The sequence below is a fragment of the Anomaloglossus baeobatrachus genome, chromosome 2, assembly GCF_048569485.1.
Source record: "Anomaloglossus baeobatrachus isolate aAnoBae1 chromosome 2, aAnoBae1.hap1, whole genome shotgun sequence".
Lineage (NCBI taxonomy): Eukaryota > Metazoa > Chordata > Amphibia > Anura > Aromobatidae > Anomaloglossus > Anomaloglossus baeobatrachus.
This window is the reverse complement of record NC_134354.1, coordinates 646,174,210-646,196,510: the sequence shown is the minus strand read 5'-3', so window position 1 is coordinate 646,196,510 and position 22,301 is coordinate 646,174,210. Positions and strand designations below refer to the sequence as shown.

Below are 22,301 nucleotides of genomic sequence, written 5' to 3'. Positions count from 1 at the left end.
GTACAATATAAAGCTTAACAGGCCTCTAGAAGAGAAGACAAGAAAAGCAGAACACTGCATTTGACCATAATTCACTCATTTGTACCCAGAGCTTGAAACATACAATTATTTGTGCCTGCCGATTAAGAAAATGCAACGGTTAGTGGTAAATTAAAAAATAAAAATAATAATAATAATAATAATGTTCTTACAGCTGGTATGAAAGTAATTCAAACCAATGGCAATAAACCATTACTTAACCAAGAAGTGGCAACCGCATTTCAATTTCATTTTAATATCTTGGTATATTATGTCAGCGGATACATTCAGCAATATGGCTCACGACAGCTCTCCAAATGGATGAAGCTCCTTCTTGTTTTACAGTGGCAGTGCAAGTAAACCTGTTTGTGAAATGCTTTTTGTGCTGTTTAGATTTTTTTGTCTTTTTTTTTATTTTATTTTTTTCCTATTCACTTTTTAAAACATCAAAACATATCCATATGTATCGTCTCTCCCGCTCAAGAGTGAGCACAGTAGTGAAGGACAGATCAGCTCCTTCATTACCTCCCTTCACTTGTGTTCTTAAGGGAAATCTAACCCTTATTACACCTCAACCCTGTACTGTAGTACGGACCCTCGTATCATCGCAACAGCAACGACGGCTAGGTACCAGCAACAGTGACAGAGTCATGAGAAAGTGCTTATTAATGAAGCAAGTGCTTTGCATTAGGAGCTGAAAGAAACTTCCATTATAAGAGTGGCACAAACAAGAAAAGACCCAATGCAAGGTCTAGAACAAAGATTACCAGCCTCCAGTGTTCAGGTTACAGATCATGATAAATCGGAATACACTGGGACAGAAATAAAGAGGGGGGTACTTTGGCATAATACATTGCTGTGTGAAAAGCAAAAATCCAAGGGTTTAGAGAAATTTGGTAACCATTTCCGTAAGACAAAAGTACCCAAGGAAAATGGCTGCACAGTCTGGAGGTAGGGTGGGACTGGGGGAACAGGAATGGAAGTTTCAGGACAGCCCTGTAAACAACGCACTCAGGTAACCAGACAACAACTTTGATAGCAAAATAATGCATCTTCCTTTTGCTTATCCCATGCCCGGCAACACCCCCCCCTCCCCTCCCTCCCCCCCAAAAAATGAACACAAAATTATTACTCAGAATTGTCAAGCTGTGCAATGCACATTATACCATCATTAAAGGAGAACAAGACCAGGTAGAACTGCTAAAACAGGTTTAAGGAAGAATGGAGGGGGCCAAACTGCTGCAACATGCCCCACCAGTGAGGGAAGAGGCAGAAAGAGGGGTAGCACAGCCAGGCCAAATAAGAAAATCCACTAAAAGCCCTTTTCACAGAACTCTTGATTGTCTAAATTTCTTATCATGCAGAAAGGGGGCCCAAGAAAGCAGAAAAAAAAAAAATTGGATAAATAAATAAAACACGCACACACCATACACACTGCACACAAGATGGAAAATGAAAACATAAAAGACGAGGAGGAAAAGCAAAACAATTGCAAACATGATTTAACAATTATTACTGTGCGTTCCTCTCATGAAATGAAAAGGAGATCCTACAAAAGGCAGCATTAAGAGTGCAAGAGACAAGAGTCCACACGTTAAAGGATTTCTCCCATCGTCTTGTGCAAAACCATTAATAATACCCAAAAACAAGAAAATTCGACAACCAAAGCTTACAATAAAATAATGTCTAAACATGGGAGGAATAGAATCAATTCAAGAGGACACAAACTGCACACCTACACTTCTTAGCCCTTACCACCATCATTCAACATCTTTGGACCCACGTTTTTAGCAGAGATGAAAGCTATAGGCAGCCCTACAACACAAGCTCTCGATTTTCCGCAGGCGAAAAGCCAATGACCGGAAATTCTCTTCTAGACCAGGACACCTCTAGTCCTTTCGGACTGCTGAAAATGAAGTCTACGGAATATGCTACATTTTAAGAAGGCACACAATAGAAATTATATGCAAAAAAAAAAAGTATAGAAAACTAACTAGTATAACGAAAACTGGCCTGTTTGACTGTACCGCTCCGTACAAACAGAGAGGGGAAAGCCATTCAAGTTTTAACACCAACAGTAAACTGAGGTAATGTGTTGACTGTAGAAGGTAACACTAAAATAAAAAGGGGAACTGCGAAAAGTAGATTTACTACAGCGGTTTCATTTTTAGTAAACTTTGTCTCGTAGAAAATCTCATCACAGATTGAATAATGACCTGCCGCCATCTGCAGGCTGTCCGTCTGTCCAATCACACCACTCATTAGTTTATTTCTCAATCATATAATTCACGTTTTTTTATTCTTGAACTGCAAAAAGCTTTGTTACATTTAGTGCAAAGTTTCGGCCCAATACACACAGTACGTGTACGTGGCTTAGAATTTAGCGGTGACTGACACGCCATAATACTGGGGTAAGTAACATTAATATGTTGCCAAAAAAACAGAACCTGGGGAGGAGGACGCTAGATATAACTCCCCTGGGAAAAGATTTTCCTTCTTTCTAGGGATCTAATTTTGTAATAAGTATTAGATACATTTTTTATTTTGTGTACAGTTGTGTTAACCCCTAAAAATTAATTTGACTTGATCTACCAATAATACTACATTCTTCAATGTGTAATAAAAATTTTACTTAAAAATGCCTTTTACATTATTAAAGACTAATTAAAATATTATAAATTAAACCAGCCAAAAGGAGGGCGACCTGTGCTTCGCTTACGTGCCCCCCCCCCACTTACTAATCCTATATAAAAAAATAAAATCTGAACTCACCAAGGCCTCAGACGGGTTTTTGTGTGAAAAGTTGACTTTTTCAGCATTTGGTACTCATTTTTGGTCCTTGTGTCAGTTTCTACAATTTACGGGTCATTCATTTTTCTAGTTTGAGGGAGATAAAGTTTTCAGAAACTTTTAGCAACTGCTCAGAGAAAAACTGAGAACTTGGACGACACACAGAGGTTTTGCATGTGCTTTTATTCTGACTGATTCACCTGAATGGGAGAGTTTGATCAAATCATGAAAAAAAACGTACATGACCCCAATTAGTGGGCAAAAAATCCCTAAAACATATGTAAAACATGCTCATAGGCCATAATGGCTAGGTGTTCTATTTTTATAAAGTTAATTTAAAGAACACTTAAAATAATGGATGTTTAAATGCGGACTTATTGGGGCCAAAATCATATAAATCTCAATGTTCGTAAAGCCTTCATTTAAGTGTGAAAAAGTAATACATATTTGGCTGTTGTGGTTCCTACAAATCAGAGTTAGCCCTCAAGTGCTCCCAGCCATCCAAATCAGCCGAATGTGTACAATTTGATTTTTCTGTATTAAAGGCAATCTTTCAGCAGGTTTTTGATGCCTCATCTGAGAACAACATAAGGAGATTCTGAATCCAAAGGTGCATCATATAGATTACTTGCTGCAGCCGTTCTGAAACAATCAAAAGAATTTAGATTCACAAACACAGCCCAGCTGAGTGAACTATCCCAGCTCACACCAGGCTCTCAATAGAGACTGTGCATTGACTGATGTGTCAATCACTGACTGGTGTGTGAGTTTTTAGTCCTGTAAGGCTAAGTTCACACAGGGCATCCTTTGCTGTGTTTTTGAGGTGACAAAGATGCACCAAAATGCATACATTTCCTTAACTCAGCAAAGGCGATGAGATTTTGATTTTGCTGTCCACACTGGGCATCTTTTGTTGGCTACATCTTGGCTGCAATTTTGAAGATGCAGCATGTCAATTCTTATTGCACTTTTCCAGCGTTTGACTTAAAAAACGCGTTGTGAAAAATGCGGTAAAAACGCATCAAAAACACATTGCGTTTTTGGTGCGGTTTTTTTACACAAAGGCTGTATCTTTGTGGCAAAAAAAAAAAAAAGATGCCAAGTGTGAACATTCCCTAATTGTTATCACAGGGTAATAAACCCTTTACTAAACAATTGCACACACTGATGAGAAGCACAGTTGCTTTTTTTTTTTTTTTTTTTTTTTTTTTTTAACTCTTACAGCATGCTGTCCGCAACATACCGTAGCAAACATTGCTGACAGATTCCCTTTAACTATGTCATATTCCAATGGCATCAATAATTCCGAATTACAGTTCCATAGAGGCAATATGAGGAGGCAGAGTCTACATAAAGAACCTGTAAAAACTGCACTCAGCTCTCTAGTATGAAAGATACCATCCTGTACCTCTATAAGCCATGAACCCATCTAGAAATACAGATAACAGAGCAAAGAAGAAACAGAATGTAAAAATAAAGTTTAAAAACTATCTGAAAACAGTAAGTACTTGTCCACAATAAGTTATTGCTGCATTTTTCCCAGTGAAAAATGCAGTGCTTTATTGTACCAGCAAAGTGAATGAGATTTCTTAAATCTCATGTCAATAACTTCTTCCTTGCAGATTTGAAGCATTTTCATATCTGCAGTATGTTCATTTTGTATTTTTCCACTAAGGCTAGTTTCACACTTGCGTTGAACGGCATCAGTTGCATTGCGTTGTCTGACGGATGCAACGGATGTGTTGTATCTAGTGGCACAACGGATCGTACAAAACAACGGAATCTGTTTTTTTTCTTTACAGTTTTACCGGCGGCAGACTATTGTTAACGATCACCTAATCACCCGGTTGCCGGGAGATCAGCTGATCGCTCACAGCAGCCGGTCGCCGGGTGATCAGCTAATCGCTCACAGCAGCCGGTCGCCGGGTGATCAGCTAATCGCTCACAGCAGCCGGTCGCCGGGTGATCAGCTAATCGCTCAAAGCAGCCGGTCGCGGGGTGACCAGCTGATCATTCGGCCGCTGTGAATGTGTGCGGGGGGCAGAGTGCCGGGTGGGTGGAGCCGAGCAGGGCCATGGCGCTGAGGACGTCAGTGCCGCAAGGACTGCATGGCTGGGGACAAGTCTGTGTGTGTACACATGTGGAGTGCGGGGGGGGGGGGGGGAGCCGAGCGGGAAGTGTCGAGCTCCCTGCACATGTAGCCAGGGTAAATATCGAGTAACTAAGCAAAGCACTTTGCTTGGTTACCCGATATTTACCTTGGTTACCAGCGTACACCGCCTAGCGCTGGCTCCTTGCATACGTAGCCAGGGTAAATATCGGGTAACTAGGCAAAGTGCATTGCTTAGTAACCCGATGTGTACCCTGGTTGTGTGTGCAGGGAGCCAGAGAGAGCATGCGCAGCGAAATCCTATGGATTGCGCTGCTCAAAAAACGTTACATGCTGCGTTCCTTCCGTCCGGCAGAAGCAACGCAGCGTCAGCCAGCGGAAGCAACGCAGGTCCATCACTCGCAATCCGTCGTCCATACAAGTCTATGGGGAGCAGCGGAATCTGTTAACGGATTCCGCTGTTTTCCAAAACGGCGGATTGCAATTGAAGGAAAACAACGCAAGTGTGAAACTAGCCTAAGATGAATGAAAAAAAAAAAAAATAATCAATCAAAATGTGCAAAATGCATGCATTTTAAGCACGTTTTCCTGCCAAGAGACATTTTTGGTGCAGAATTGTTTACTGTAAATACTTAACCCTTACAAATACTCTTTGTAAGGGCATAAAAAGACATAGGGAGCCCTATGCACCCTATTGTATTCAGCTTTATGAAAAAAAAGTATAAAAAAAGTATTAAAGGGAAAATCTAATCCTTACATTGTAAATGGTCGACTGAGGCTGAGTTCACACGACCATATTTTCAATCGGAGCGATCTGAAAAAAAACCAGACAGCACTCCGACCAATGTTATTTAATTAGCAGTGCAGATGAACATTTTTTTTTTTTATTTTTTTCTCAATGAATGGACCTCTGCGGGTGGGGGGTGGGAAAAGAAAATAAATTGGATCCTACACAAAGCTGCAGTCTGGTCTCCGACATTTATAGATATAATGCAATCATTTTATATTAGATATTGAACTTGGTCTTGTTCATTTTTTAACTGTTAAAAACAATTTCATATTAAAAAAAAAAATAAAATAAATCCAGAGTTGTTGAATGAAACTCTTGGCTTCACTCAAAAAGGAATAAAAAAAACCTCAGTCTGGAAACAAAAAAGGTTTCAGACATGGGATTTCCACAGATATAGACGTCATCACCTACCCCATGGTGATAACTTCATGTAGCCAGAATCACCCATTAAAGATTATATAAAAAAAAAAAAAAAGGGGTTTTTTTTTTGCAGAATGAAGTTTCAAATCACCTCTCCATGTGTGATCATTTTCTATTTCTATTAGTTGTAGCCTCTATAAATGGTTCAATGAAATTAATATTGGAAGCACAACGTAAAGCTACTTTCTTTGGCTAACATCATACGATAAAGAAAATGAATGATATAATGTCAGACAGACAACGTATCAGGGCACCACATTTACAACTTCTACCCATTTCCCCCAGGTTTAATAGAGCTGAATGCTGGCATTTGCATAGCAGATGTTTAAACATCACTTAACACTATAATGCAGATATATTCCGACTAATTGATTTTCTACAGAAAGGGTTCAAGGCTTTTTCTGAAAAGTACAGGAGGTATATTTTATACTAAGAACAATTGTGAGACGCAGCCCTGACAAGGCTGCATTCACACCACCGTGTGTTACTTTTCGTGAAAAACAACGTTGTTATTTTTTCCTGCATGTCATTCTAGTTACATATTTTTTTTTCACTGAGCAGATAAGACAAGTATTTTTAGCCATTTACTCTTAGGCTAGCTTCACACATCCGGCTTTTCGCCGATTTGCCGGATTTGGCGCACGCCAGTACAGTGTATACAGTACAATGGCAGCGCTGTAACGTGCGGGTCACATGCTCTGGTCACATGACAGCATGTGACCGGAGCTTGTCGCGCTGCCACTGTACTGTATACACTGTACTGGCATGCACCGGAACCGGAAACTAGCCTTAGCAATGGATCAGTAAAAAAAAAAGACAAAATTCAGATTAAGGCTATGTTCACACACTGCGTTTTTTACCTGCGTTTTGGGTCCGTTTTTGCTGCAGAAATTTCTTGAGAAATTCTTGTAACCTTTCTGCAGACATTCCCCAGCAAAACCTATGGCAAAAAAAATTAGCTGTGCACACTGCGTTTTTTTCTTAAGAAAATTCTTTCAGTAGATTTTCTTAAGAAAAAGAATGAGCATGTCACTTCTTTTCTGCAGCTAACTGCGTTTTTTGCCATAGATAATTGGCACAATAACGGAGGGAGCAACCAGCAGTAAAAATGCACCAAAAACGGACCGAAAACGCACCGAAAACGCGGCAAAAACGCAGGTGCGTTTTTGGTGCGTTTTTTAACACAGGTGCACTCTTAAGAAATTTCTTAAGAAATTTCTTAAGAAAAATCATTTTTCTAGTGTGAACATAGCCTAAAAGTGCAAAGTCTGCCTTTCATATGGATCCCCATAGACTTTAATGGCCAATTCCAAATAGGACGTGGACTGTGTTTCATGGACCAAAGACATGGATGCGTTTTAGGTGTATTTATAGATCATTGAAACTGTATGTCTGTGAGGTCCAAGAAAGAAAAAATTAAAAAAAATAAATAAATAATTGACAGTAAATTGCATGGAAATTCTGCAAATCCAAAGAGCAGTAACACGTACCACTGGTTCAACTACTTCTCATCTATAGATGTTTTTAAAGCCAAAATTGTGCAGCTGCGCACTACGGCAGCCTGCGCACTACGGCAGCCTGCGCACTACGGCAGCCTGCGCAGCACAGGCTCACACCAATTTTAGCGATTCAGCGGCCATGCAGACAGCTAGAGAATGTGTAAACACCAAAAATCTTCCTCTAAACTATCAGGCTAGGTAATAACTGCCAATTTTCAATAAAAAAAAGCCTAAAACCAAAAGGGGAGAAACTAATTTGATTATACCAAAGAGAAAGATGATATGTGAAATTGGAGCCCATCATCATATACAATGATGCATGTATGAAAAAAATACGACTAATAAGGACATTTAAAATGAAGTGGTAAATGGATATACGAGGCTTAACCTGATCACCTATGAAATGTAACAGACTCCCGTACTGTGGCAACATATTCTAGATAGCATGGATTAATATGTCAGACACTTTGTGCAACACTGTCCTTTACCCTGGGCTGGTCTGTGAAAAGCCCAAATTACAGTATTCCCCTGAATTGTTTTTTTGCTGGTGAAATGCAGTAGGACATGCAAAAAAATAATAAAAAGCCTTCAAACGTAAATCTAGAGCAGGAAACAAGACTTAGAAATGGGCAAGGAAAGGTTAAAAAAAAAAAAGTTATAGCACCTGTTTTCTCCTATTAAAATTGATCCCTTCTGCCATTTTGGCGACCAGTTGACGAGTCATTGCAAGATATTTTTGGTAGATAAAAATTGATAAAAACATGTAGCAAATGAGAATTTGATGTGTACGGAGAGATAATAAGAAATTAAAAAGCCAATACATTTAGCTAATGCCGCGTTTCCAAAAAAACGTGGTAGCCTGGAAACTAACCGGCAAAGTTGTTGTTTATCTGCCTTGCCTTATTGCATTATACAGGACAATGGTTTGGATGAGGTCTATGGACACTAAAATAAACGGCATGATTAAAATACATACATGATAATTTAAGAGAAAAAAAAAAAAAGCACCGTTCTTACATTCTGATAATATAACTAATGCAAAACACTAAGTAAGCTCAAGTAAACATCTAATACACAACCGCACACACTGACACCTAACAGATCACCACTTCTGGTTATAGAGTCACTTAAGTGCAAAATTATCTGAAAAGAGGACGTAAAAATAGGCATTTCAGAGCGAGGAGGTGGAACGTCAATCTGCAGTCAGAACTGCAAATAAATATTAAAAAGACCCCCTATACGATTAAAAGAGGAGTATAAATAATTCAAATACTGATGACATGGCAGATACAACAACAGCGAATGGAGTCAGATGATGGGAAGACCAGAGGAGGAATAAAGCACTAGAACAGAGGATCACTAAAGTGCCTAGCTGGAGGGTGGGGGGGGGGGATTTTGCAGCAGTGCATAGTGGGAATGTCACCTGGGGGGGGGTCCATCAGTTGGCTAATTGTAGCACCTCATTTGCATAAAGAGAAAAAGCAAGCGATTTTGCAGAGCCGAACATTTGCTAGGCCTTAGGCAAGAGGATCTGGCGACAGCTTTTAAAAGTAATAGAAAGAAAAATGCTACTGACCTAGTGACTTGAACTCAAACGTAAGGTGCTACTTAGCCACTTAAACCAGTAACCCCAATAAAAAAAAAAATAAATTCTTAAGATGCCCTTGAAATACATATTAAGGCCTGGTGACCCTTCAACTTTATAATGGCTTTCAGGATCTTACAGCAGCAAAGACATGAATTGCACAGGGTGAACCTTTAAAAATATGGATATAGAGGGCCTCCGTTCAGCTTTATACTAAAGACGGGGAAAGCAATGGTAACTAATTAAAAACTGTACCCCAAGATCAAACTCCATTCCACCTGACCTGGGCTCTTTCCTAAATACAAAGAAGGTACAATACTACAGAAGCTTCAGTGCAAGCCAAGACTGCTCAAGAGAGCAAGTGAACATAGGAAGAAAGCCCAGGCACAGTTGATACCTCTGAAACAGATGCGTCTTGTTCTCCTTTAAAGTGCCCTATACATAGTAACCTAAATAAATTATAGTAAGGTTTTGGGTAGCCCGCAAGGCGGGAGGAGCTACTCGGAGTAGCAGCCATCCATGGCAATGGAACCATGCCGATCCTTTGTGTAGGGACAGCTGCCACCGTTAGGGAGGGCAGTCTTGGCAGCAATACCGCAGTTGTTCAGGAGATTGAAGCTGAAGGGAAGGATGGCGTCTTTTGGTGGGAAAGGCTTCATGGTGGATAGGATAAGTGCCAAGCAATCTGCTACGTCTTTGTTAGGAGCACAGGCCAAGGCTGGGGTGTGACCTGCTGTCAGGAAAAAAAGAAAACAGAAAAACATGCGGTCATACAAACAGTCACCAATATATACAGAAATCCCCTTTTCTTTCAGAAAAGCCAACCCACAAAGAAAACAAATCTAGAGATCTGGAAATGTTTAAGCTTCATATGTGCAAAGTAGCAGAGATGGACGGTAGCTGGAAATCACTCGCGTTGCTGAGGACAGGACGTTCTTCAGGGTCCAGAGCAATAAACGGCGGACCACCAGCTGCCTGATGTACCGACGGATAAGCACATCCCGACAGGTGAAGAGCGGTGAATACATAATGGCACTGGGCTATACTGTAGAGAACACGCATTTCAGGAATTTTACCAGTGAAATGCGCACATTAATCTGACAATCACAGGTGCTACATATCAGCAGTGTCCGTGGCATTGTATACCCAATGTGGTTTCCAAGTGTAATCATGGTCCAGGAAAGATTACCTTAAAGTTGAAAATATTGTTCTGAGGCAATACTATTTTCAGGCCTATCCTCATAATAATGATGTTAATCCTAGTAACTGCAGAAATGGGGATGATACTCTAAGATCTACACTCCAGAAAGCCCTGGTAACACTGTGGACTTCCCCCAATACATCAAGCTAACTATCCCCCCCCCTTTCGTCTTGATGCAAGACAGGGCTAATAAGTTGTGTATTGGCAAAGTTACAGTGTGTCATACTGGCAGACGTTACAGATCCCTCCTTTCATATGATTTGGGGTTTAAATAGAAGCTGTCAGTAGGACCAACCCTCCTAAGCCATTTATATGGACATGCAGATCATGGAAAATTGAATAAAATGATACCTTGATATCTGTGATCTGATGTCCTATTACTGAGAAATCCTTAGCTTTAGCTTATATGTTTATAGGCTCTTAAGATTTATGGTCCTCCAGATCTTATTTTAAGTGAAAAAGTCATTACCAGTAAAAACCGTGATAATCACACACAGCAGAAGTGATCTGTGTCTCATTACAAACACATCTACAGCTGCACTGTCCTTTCACAGTGCTGTACTTGATAAGAATTTATCAGCTTTCACCTCACAGGGAGCCAGTGATGAGGGGAGGAGCAGTATAGCCAAACTATTTCATTACAAACACATCAGCAGTTGTAGATCTCTTCTCACAGTGCTGTCAGCTCTGCTGTACTTGCCCTCCCCCCCACTGGCTGTGTGAGAAGAAAGGTTTGTTGTAGGCGGGCACAGCTCTGCAGCTAAGCGGACAGCAGGAAAGCTGCAGCTGCAAATGTATTTGTAATGAGACACAATTCAGCTCTGCTGTGCTAATCACCCACAGCTCTGCAGTGAGATCAGGAAAGCAGACTGTGAGTCATATGTCTCACACTGGTAACACCTCCTTTCATTTAAAATAAGCTCTCGGGGAAGATTCTCATGCAGATATGCATTGGGCCCATAGCTCGTAACAGTTAATTTACACATTAAGAAAAATGTGTTATTCCAGAGAAATCCACAAAGATCAGATATCAAAATATTTTATCCAACTTTTTTTTAAAAAAAAAAAACCCATCACATAAGGAAAAAAAAAGCTATTACCCTGCAAATATTTGGTTAATCTGCAGATTAATAGCGTTCCAAAGCACTGAAGCCACCGCACTGCCGGAAGGAAATAAGCTTTATCCCTCCTGGCAGCCTTGAACTTTCAGCCATGGGGCACAGCCGGCATGGTTTCAGTCATTGCTTAGTACATCATAAGCGGCAGCTGTAACACGCCGGCCTGTCAGTCAGTGTCCAGATGTGGTTACAGTCTCCATTCACTATGCACTGAGCAATGGCTCAAGCTGCGCCTCTATGGCTGAAAGCCCAAGACTGCCGGGAAGAAAATGAAACATCATTTCCTCAGCAGCTCTCAGTGCCACAGCCGCACACTATTCACCTGCAAATTAACCCCATATCTGCAGGTTAATAATGTGTGGTTTTTGTTTTGTATTTTTTTTTTTACATAACAGGTTCCCTTTAAGACCTGCATACACATAGGAGGGTTGATCATACTGACAGGTTCCCTTTAAAACAAAGGAAACACACAGGATAAGGAAATACAAGTCTCACCACCTTCCTCATCCACAGCCAAAACAGTAGCTCCTCTTGTAAGCAAAGCTTGGACAACAGTTGCAAGCCCATTTCGGGCAGCAATGTGGAGCGGCCTAACAAAACAACAACATGAAAGACAACATTGTACACATCACTCTATACAACAAGTATCAATATATACAGGTAACATGTAAAGTGTACTGACTTCCCACTAATATTAAACTCTCAGGTGCTAACATAGTGACGTAACGTCTATATGGTAAAGTACATGGTCTGCAAATTTCACTATAAACTCCTTGTATAAACTGTGTGAGGGCGCAACAATGGTGGAGGGCAGGTGGGAGGAAATGATCATTTCTGTAGTTCACATGAAAACATCTGCTATGTACATCGGACTTTAGGCAAATAAGTTGTAGCTGCTGATATGGTGGTGGGACCTTCAGTTTCCTTGCAAGTAATCACATATCCACAGGAAGATTGATAACTTGCTGATGGGTTCCCCTTCCGGGAGCCCAACTACTACCGAGAAAAACTGTTGAAGTCTTCCCATCTGAACAGAGAAGTTCTTCGGACTTGGCACCAGTGCTCTAGTCATTGGTCTGTAGGACTGCTGGGGACAGCCGAATATACAACCCCTGGCAAAAATTATGGAATCACCTGGCTCTGAGTACGTTCCCATGTTGTTTGTGTTTGGTCCAGATTTTAGACAAAGCTGACTGTGAACAACCAACATCTTTTGCAACATTGCGTGATGATTTACCCTCTTTTAGGAGTTTGATAATCCTCCTCTTTGTTTCAATTGACAGCTCTCGTGTTGGAGCCATGACTCATGTCAGTCCACTTGGTGCAGCAGCTCTCCAAGGTGTGATCACTCCTTTTTAGATGCAGACTAACGAGCAGATCTTATTTAATGCAGGTGTTCATTTTGGAAACGAAAATTTACAGGATGATTCCATAATTTTTTTCCCCGTTTGATCTTGAAAAGTAACAGTTACTGGCTAGCACATTATGTTTTCATGTTTTTTTTTCGTGTTTCTTAACCCCTTAGCGACCATGACGTACTGGGTACGACATGGATTGTGTGGTTAATCCCCGCCCCCTATTGTGGGCAGGCCGCGGTGATCCGCACACATCAGTTGATTTCCACAGCTGATCGACCTGCTAGTCGCCAGTGGAATCGCGTTCCACCCGTGACTTAACCCCTTACATCTCGCTGCCAAAATCTGGCAGCGAGATGTATATAGGCGCCGCCATTATGATAACTTAGCCCGCCCCCATCGAAAGTCACGTGACATGATCACGTGACTTCCGGTGGTTGCCATGGTAGCACAGAGTCATGTGATGACGCCTGTAACTAACATGGGTCACTTTCTCTTAATGCCGGAATAATTCCGGTATTGAAAGTAAATCAGCATATCTGCAGATCTCAGCTCTATAGTGGTGATCTGGAGATATGGAAGAACGATCAGACTGCTGATCCATATAACCCCCTAAGGGACCTAGTAAAATAAAAAAACTAAAAGTTTAATCTGATCGGTAAACGACGTAGTGACAAAATAATTCCAAAACGCCAAAATTATGTTATTTGGTTGCCGCAATTTTGCACAAAATGCAATAACAGGCAATCAAAACGTAGCATCTGCACAAAAATAGTACAGTTAAAACCGTCAGCTCGAGACGCAAAATAAAGAGAATTTTGTTACTTACCGTAAATTCTTTTTCTTATAGTTCCGACATGGGAGACCCAGCACCCTCCCTGTTGCCTGTTGGCAGGTTTCTTGTTCCGTGTGTTTTCACCGGCTGTTGTTGTTGTAGACAGAGGTTCCGGTTGTTCTGGGTTTTGCTCTGTCTCTACTTGTGGGTGGATGTCCTCCTTCAGCTTTTGCACTAAACTGGCTAGGACTGGCTACTAGGGGGTGTATATGCTAGGAGGGAGGAGCTACACGTTTGAGTGTAGTACTTTGTGTGTCCTCCGGAGGCAGAAGCTATACACCCATGGTCTGGGTCTCCCATGTCGGAACTATAAGAAAAATAATTTACGGTAAGTAACAAAATTGTCTTTTTCTTCATCGTTCCTTATGGGAGACCCAGACCATGGGACGTTCCAAAGCAGTCCATGGGTGGGAATAAACAGAAAAACTGAGAAGTAGGCGAAACCTAACTTCACAAATGGGCGACAGCCGCCTGAAGGATGCGTCTGCCCAAGCTCGCATATGCCGAAGCATGAGCATGCACTTGGTAGTGCTTCGAAAAGGTATGCAGACTAATCCAAGTGGCAGTCTGACAGACCTGCTGAGCCGTAGCCTGGGCCTGAAAGCCTAAGAGGCACCGACAGCTCTGGTCAAGTGTGCCTTGATCCCCGGCGGGAGAGGCGATGAGTACACTGGTAGGTATCGGAAATGGCCGACCTAATCCAATGAGCCAGGGTCGGCTTAGAAGCTGAGAGGCCCTTACGCTGACCAGTGGTCAGCACAAAAGAGAGGTGCACCGCCTAAGAACAGTGGTGCGAGACACATAGATCCGGAGCGCCCGCACCAGATCCAGAGTATGCAACGCCTTTTCAAAGCGATGAACAGGAGCCGGACAAAAGGAAGGCAGGGAAAATGCCCCGGTTAAGGTGGAAGCAGCAACCACCTTAGGGAGAAAGTCCAGAGTCGGACGGAGAACCACCTTGTCTTGATGAAAAACCAAAAAAGGGGTGACTCCGAAGAGAGTGCAGCCAAATCAGAGACCCTCTTGAGGGAAGTTATGGCCACTAGAAAGACCACTTTCTGTGAAAGACGAAACAAAGAAACCTCCCTAAGAGGCTCAAAGGGGGGTTTCCGGAAGCCGTGAGGACCGGATTAAGGTCCCAGGGCTCCAAAGGCCGCCGGTAAGGCGGAATGAAGTGAGATGCGCCCTGCATGAAGGAGCGCACCTGAGCCAGCCGGGCGATACGCCGCTGGCACAACACTGACAGAGCCGAGACCTGTCCCTTAAGGGAATAGGGATAGTCCTAGCTGCAGACCGGACTGTAGAAGGGACAGGAGGATCGGCAAGGCCAAAAAGCCAAAGGATACTTCCGAGCTCGAGTCATAGTGGAGATGACTTCAGGAGGGATACCAGAAGTCGTCAAGATCCAGGACTCAAAAGCCACGGCGTCAATCTGAGAGCCGCAGGATTCTGGCGGAAAGACGGACCTCGTGAGGGAAGGTCTGGACAGTCCGGGAGATGCCATGGCACCTCTACGGACAGACGGAGCAGGTCAGGGTACCAAGCTTGCCTGGGTCAGTCTGGAGTAATGAGAATGACCCGACGGCCCTCCTTTCTGATCTTGCGCAGGACTCTGGGCAAGAGCTAGAGGGTGAAACACGTAAGACAGACGAAGCTGGGACCAAACTTGAACCAGTGCGTCTGCCGCAAAAACCTGAGGATCGTGGAGCCACGGTTTGACGGCTGAGATAATCTGCCTCCCAGTTTTCCACGTCTGGGATGTGGGCTGCGGATATGGTGGACTAGGAGTCCTCCGTCCACTGAAGAATGCGTTGCACCTCCAACATTGCCAGGCGGCTGAGTGTCCCGCCCTGGAGGTTGATGTAGGCAAACGCTGTAGCGTTGTCTGACTGGACTCGAATGTGCCTGGCCGCCCACAGATGGTGAAAGGTTTAGAGAGCTAGAAACACAGCTCTGATTTCCAGCACATTGATCCAGAGGGCTGATTCGGACAGAGTCCAAGTGCCCTGCGCTCCATGGTGGAGATATACTGCTCCCCAGCCGGAAAGACTAGCATCCTGGTGAGGATCACCCGGGACGGGGCCAGGAAGGAGCGTCCCTGAGACAGAGGGGCCGAAGCCACCACTGAAAACGAGCCCCTGGTCTGTGGCGAAGCCACCACCCCGTGGAAGGAGGAAGTCCGCTTGTTCCAACAGCGGAAAATATCCAGCCGCAGAGGACACAGATGGAACTGGGCAAGGGAATCGCTTCCATTGACGCCACTATCTGATCAAGCACCTGTATTAGCTGCCTGATGGAACGACGTCGACCGCCAGCGGAGGGACTGCTGCTTGACTAAGGGCAGCTTCACAAGTGACGACAGAGTCTCGAATTGGGTCCCTGGGTACGTGAACTTCTGGGTCGAAGTCAGAGTGGACTTGGACAGAATGACAAGCCACCCGAATTGGTTAGAGTGGCGAGAGTGAGCGAGGCACTCCGCTAACAGTCTGCACTGGATGAAGCCCAGACTAGAAGGCCGTCCAGGACAAAAGGATCACTGCCAACCCCTAGAGGTGCAGGACCGCAATCACAGCTGCCCCGACCTAGAGAATACTCGAGGGGCCGTGGCTAACCCCAAGGGAAGAGCCACGAATTGGACCACTCCGATTGCAAAACGTAGCCAACGCTGGTGTGAAACTGCGATTGGCACATGCAGATAGGCATCTCTGATGTCGATGGATGCTAGGGAATCTCCTTGGGTCATTGATTGATCGCAGAGACTCCATGCGAAAATGCCACACCTGAACATGCTTCAGAAGCTTGAGATCCAGGGCGGAAGGCACCGCCCTCTTCGGGGACTAGGAATAGCTCAGAACCGTTCCCAGTCGGGAACCGGTACAATTACTCCATTGGCCTGCAAGAATGCCACAGCCTGTGAGAAGGCGGCGGCCTTGGAGCAGGGGGGAGTTGACAGAAAAAATCTGTTTGGCGGGCTGGATAGAATTCTATCCTGTAGCCGTGGGAGATGGTATCCCGCACCCACTGATCGGAGACGTGTTAAAACCATACGTCGCCAAGGTGGGAGAGCCTGCCACCGACCAAGGACGTTGCTGGCGTGGCCAGATAGCCAGGAGGAGGCTGACTTAGTGGCAGCATCTCCTGCGGTCTTCTGAGGACGCGGCTTCGTGCGCCATTTGGGTTTACGATCCTTGGCTGAGCCGACTGATTCCTGCCCTGGACAGGTTTCCTGGTTTAGGTTTGTGGCATGGAAGAACTCTTCCCGCCAAGAGCTTCCTAATAATTTCATCCAGTTGTTCCCGAATAGACAGACAGCAAAAGGGAGCCCAGCAAGGAACTTCTTTAGAAGCATCTGCTTTCCACTTCCGAAGCCACAGGAGCCTGCGGATAGCGAGGAAATTAGCCGAGGCCACCGCAGTGCGGTGAGAGTCTCCAGCATGGCAGACATGGCATAGGATGAAAAGACTGAAGTCTGGAAGTTAAGGCAACCATTTCGGGCATAGAGTCCCTGTGAGGGAATGCATCTCCTCTAGAGAAGCAGATATGGCTTTGAAAGCCCGCACTGCTGCAAAAGCTGGGGAGAACGAGGCCCCTGCCGCCTCCATACAGATTTGGCCAGGACAACCTGGCGGACAGCAAAACCTTAAGTGAGGAGCCATCAGCCACTGATACAACGGTCCGGGCTGAGAGTCTAAACACCGGAGGGACCACCTTTGGTGAATGAGCCCCACTCCTTGACCACCTCTGGTGGAAGGGGAAAACTGTCATCAGAACCACGCTTTGGGAAGCGTTTGTCAGAGCAGACCCTGGGCTTGGTCACAGTGGCCTGAAAACTGAAGTGGTTAAGGAACACACTCCTTGTTCTCTTAGGCAAGGTAAACTGGTGCCTTTTTGCCAGAGAGGGTTGCTCCTCTGATACTGGCGGATTGAGGTCCAGTACAGAATTAATGTACAGTGGGATCCTTAGAGAGGTGCCGTCAGCCACTGATACAACTATCCGGGCTGAAAGTCTAGACACCGGAGGGACCACCCTTGGTGAATGAGCCCACTCCTTGACCACCTCTGGTGGAAGGGGGAAACAGTCATCAGAACCACGCTTGGGGAGCGTCTGTCAGGACAGGCTCTGGGAATGGTCACAGTGGGCTGAAAACTGGAGTGGTTAAGGAACACACTCCTTGTTCTCTTTAAGGTATACTGATGCCTTTCTGCCAGAGGGGGATGCTCCCCTGATACAGGCGGATTGAGATCCAGTACAAATATAATGGACGCAATCAAATCATTAGCATCTGCATCACCTTCGGACAGATCAATGGTACATGAAGTAGCGTCCGAGCCCCTAGTAAAGACATCCTCCTCGTCCAGTGAGTCAGCTCGTGAATCAGAGCTGCGGGACGGGGAAGGACAGGGGACCCTGCGTCTCCATTTTAGGAGGACGGGGTCTGAGACCAGATGAAGAGTCCTCTATGAGCTTTGCTGAGCGAGCCGTAGCAGCAGAAGCGCCCTGAGAAGGGGGCTAATGCATGCTCAGCACCACCGGAGCCGGAGCAGCTGGAGGGACCACTGATGAGCCTCCAGGCTGAGGGACCACTGTGTTTATGTGCTCGGTACAGGCAGTACGAGTCTACATGCAGTGCATATTAAGAACAGCCTTGCAGCCTTGCTCTGATGTGAGACATGCTGCAGAAGTGGGGGCTCTGTCCAGAATGACCCCCAGCAGAGTATATAAACAGAGAATATAAGCAGCTGCACAACCGGAGGTTGTGGCTTGCCAGACCGTTTAACATACATTTCTGTGCCCTCCAGTCCCCCAGCCCAGGCCCCCATTTGTCACAATGTGGTATCTCTGTGCCTATGCAGACATTGAGAACGCTGAGAAAATGGCGACTGGAGCGAGGAGAGGGGGCGGGGCCTACTCTGAGAGCGGGCAAATGAGGTATACAGGGGAGGGAATCTTTCCTCAGTGAGGAGTGTCCGTTCCCTGTGCTGAACAGCCGCTGGGCGGAGCCGCACTGTCCCTCTGCATGACTGACATGCAGGGGCAGTGAAACCGAAACTAGGCCTCAGGCGAAGCCGGGGCCTAGATTTAAACATGCGGCCGGCGTGCAGGCACCATCGGCGCGGTTCTCCAGTGAAAACTGGAGAACCGGCCGGAAATGTTAACACAGACATATAACACACTCTCCCCAATAAATAAAGTACAAGGGACCCCTGGAAAGACCACTTTCTGTGGTAAAAACGTCTCAGTACTTAGCTTGTGAGACGCAGGTGCCAGGTCCCTGGGAGGTGAGCGCTCTGTCCGGCAGGATCCTGAAAAGGGCTGCGGATGGAGACCGGTCTCCTGCAAAGCAGTGAGAACCGTGATGGCTCCCACTTCAAGCCAGAGCCCCAGGGGATGGTGAAGGAGCGCGGCATGTGAAGGCTCCAGCCTTGTAAAATCAACCTTAACAGCACCGCCGACACAGTGGGGTGAGAAGGGACATGCCGGGAGTCCAGACTGGACCCGCTTTTCTTCCAAATCTTTGAAATCCAAAAAATCAAAAATCAGAGAATGCATGTGTGTGTGTGACCTCCTGAACACAAAGCATTGAAACTGGCTAGGACTGGCTACCAGGGGGTGTATATGCTAGGAGGGAGGAGCTACACGTTTGAGTGTAGTACTTTGTGTGTCCTCCGGAGGCAGAAGCTATACACCCATGGTCTGGGTCTCCCATAAGGAACGATGAAGAAATAAGCCATCACTGAGCCATAGATACCTAAAAATGAAAACGCTACTGGTTTCGGAAAATGGTACAAAACATGCGCCACTTTTTTTGGACAGACTTGTGAATTATTTTTTTTTTAACGCCTTAGATACAAGTAAACCTATACATGTTTGGTGTCTACAAACTCGCACCAACCTCAGGCATCACAGCGACACATCGGTTTTACCATGTAGTGAACACGGTGAATAAAATATCTCAAACAAAAATTGTGCGATCACACTTTTTTTTGCAGTTTTTCCACACTTGAATGTTTTACAGTACACTATATGGTAAAACTTACGATTTGATTTAAAACTATAACTTGTCCCGCAAAAAACAAGCCCTCATATGGCAACATTGACGTAAAAATAAAAAGTGATGGCTCTCGGAAAAAAAAAGAGGAAAAAAAGACCCCAAAAACCCAGAAAAACGCAAAAAGCCCGGGGGCTTAAAGTCAGAAAGTTGTCATTTGAAATGACTTTAGTTTGGTGTCATGTCTGTGATTTTGGTTTGTGATTTTTTTTTTAAACAAAAGTAAACAACTGAATGAACATCCTCAAAGCCAGGAGAGTCCATAATTTTTGCCAGGGGTTGTAGTGCTCGACTATCCCAGCCAGTAAGCTAGCAAAACCATCTACAGCTTAATGCATCCTCAAAGCTCTAACAGTACAACAGGACTCCTAGATGTCTCATTAACATACAGATCAGTGATAGTTTGTGGTTTACAATAAGAAATAAACATTCAAAGAGTAATTACATCTTTCCAGTCTCTTTAGCTACCCGCACAACATGGCAGCTCATTGTACCATATTCCCCTTATGATTAGGTTTTTCAGCAGGGGGTGTGGGGCGACTTACTGCACACCCCAGAGTTCACTGAGTGTAGAACGACTTCATACACTAATCTTTAAAGCCTGCTGTAGATCCTTCTAACATTACACCCTTCTGTTACATACTCTCGCATTCAGCAGAGAATAACAGAAGCCAGAATTCATGCATTTTCTTAGTTTGATCTTGTAACGAAAGCACAAAAATATGCCTGGCACGAGATAAAGAACACGGAAGGATATGGACTTACATTTGCAGCATACTGTTTGTTGCATTGATAAGGCCAGTGTCCTGGGTCTCCCCTAGAAGCAGCAAGGCACACTTTTCATGGCCCTAGAAAGAGTAACAGCAAAATTAGAATTAACAAGAAAACTTAACATTTGCACATGCCAGAAGGTGAAGTATTTGCTGCTTTTTTTTTGTTGCTTCTCCCACCCTCAAGCACACATTACATTCATCAGTTCCTAATAGGATCTTCACAGCGGCTGCAAGAGCTAAGCAACTGAAGGACCTTCTACTCTATTAACTCAAGGACCTTACAGGTCATGTGATCAGTCAGATCACCTGAAAGGTCCTTGAGTTACTCAGGTGAAAGGTGCGTCAAGCTGCTCAGCTCCTGCAGCCTTCGTGCAGGTCCCATTCAGCTTCATCTCCTCCTCTGCACAGATCACATAGATCAGTGTATAGTAGGAGGGGACAGAGCAACTTCCTCTGATCTCCTCCCCCACAAAAAGCTGCCTCCAGCTATAAAACGTACACACTTTTTAGCAGTTTTTCCTTGTACGTATTACATTTGGAAAGATACGGTATATATCTCCCCAGTCTTAACCACTTTAACTATCTGCTCTTTCAAATGGATTCTAGACTGGAAAAGTTCTTTAATAAATGGGAAAATTTCATTGCCATCTTACCCTCCCAAATAGATGATCTGAGAACATGGGACATTTCATTTTTGATCATATTTTCAAAGCTAATCTTTACATAAAACACTTTGGTCACGTTTATTCTTATCCCATCACAGACACTGTCATGTTCTAATACAAATATTACAAGTTTTATCAGAACCTTATCTTCATGTTTATTGAATAAGTGAAGATTCTCATTTCTGGCAGAATATACGTATAGCATCTTATCTAGCAAGATTGAAAATGATAGAAAAATCCAGGCACCTTGCTGCAGGCTAGGTGAAGAGCAGTGTTCTTGTTTACGTCCATCACAGTTAAATCTGCTTTCATGTGAAACAGCAGGAACTCTAGAAGCGGAGAGGAGAGGTCAGAAAGACAGAACCATAGCAGATATTGCATTTTATAGAATGGATTAACAGAATAGACTTTACCAACTGCTGCAGTTCTCCCATTTTCTGCTGCTATCATCAGTGGTGTGCGACCTGCCTGGTCAGAGGCATCAACCTCCGCTTGGTGGTGCAGCAGTAGTTGTAAACCATTCATGTTGTCAGCAAAGGCTGCAGCATGAAGAGGAGTCCTAGCCAAACAAATAAGTAGCACAAATGAAACCTCATTCATTTTGTATTAATTTTTAACCTACAAATCCATTACATCTCCATAGAGGTTTTTTTTTTTATTTGCCAAGATAGCTAAAAGGCTGGTGATATCCGTCGGCCTGTGACCATGAAGCACACTGCTTTAAGCATATTGGACATTTGGAGAAGAAATGATTCCAATTAAGAGGGCTGGATTAATTAACTCCAAATATGATTATTTGACAAACAAAAACAAATACACATATACACAACACATTGCTGACCATGCCTCTATCTTTCTATATGGGCAGCACGGTGGCTCAGTGGTTAGCACTAATGCTTTGCAGCGTTGGGGTCCTGCGTTCAAATTACACCAAGGACAACATCTGCAAGGATTTGTTATGTTCTCTCCGTGTTTGTGGGATTTCTTCTAGTACTTAGCTTTCCTCCCGCACTCCAAAGACATACTGGGTTCCAATGGGGACAGTGATGCTGATGTATATTTATGTAAAGCGCTATGGAATTAATGGTGCTA

General features: G+C 44.1%; 1 protein-coding gene across 8 annotated transcripts in view; it reads right to left on the bottom strand.

Moving 5' to 3' along the window:
• Positions 1–1,123: 1,123 nt before the first annotated feature.
• ANKRD52 (ankyrin repeat domain 52) overlaps positions 1,124–22,301 on the bottom strand; it is a 137,486-nt gene continuing 116,308 nt past the window's right edge. For 2 of the 8 annotated variants that reach the window (XM_075336964.1, XM_075336969.1), the window contains 5 exons: positions 21,623–21,768; positions 21,456–21,538; positions 20,537–20,619; positions 12,027–12,121; positions 1,124–9,945 (listed from right to left, as the gene is read on the bottom strand). In XM_075336964.1, the coding sequence (XP_075193079.1) occupies positions 9,710–9,945; positions 12,027–12,121; positions 20,537–20,619; positions 21,456–21,538; positions 21,623–21,768 (643 nt within the window). In that variant the 3' untranslated portion in view covers positions 1,124–9,709. The remainder of the gene's footprint in view (positions 9,946–12,026; positions 12,122–20,536; positions 20,620–21,455; positions 21,539–21,622; positions 21,769–22,301) is intronic. The other 6 variants (XM_075336965.1, XM_075336970.1, XM_075336967.1 and 3 more) reach the window with 4 other exon arrangements.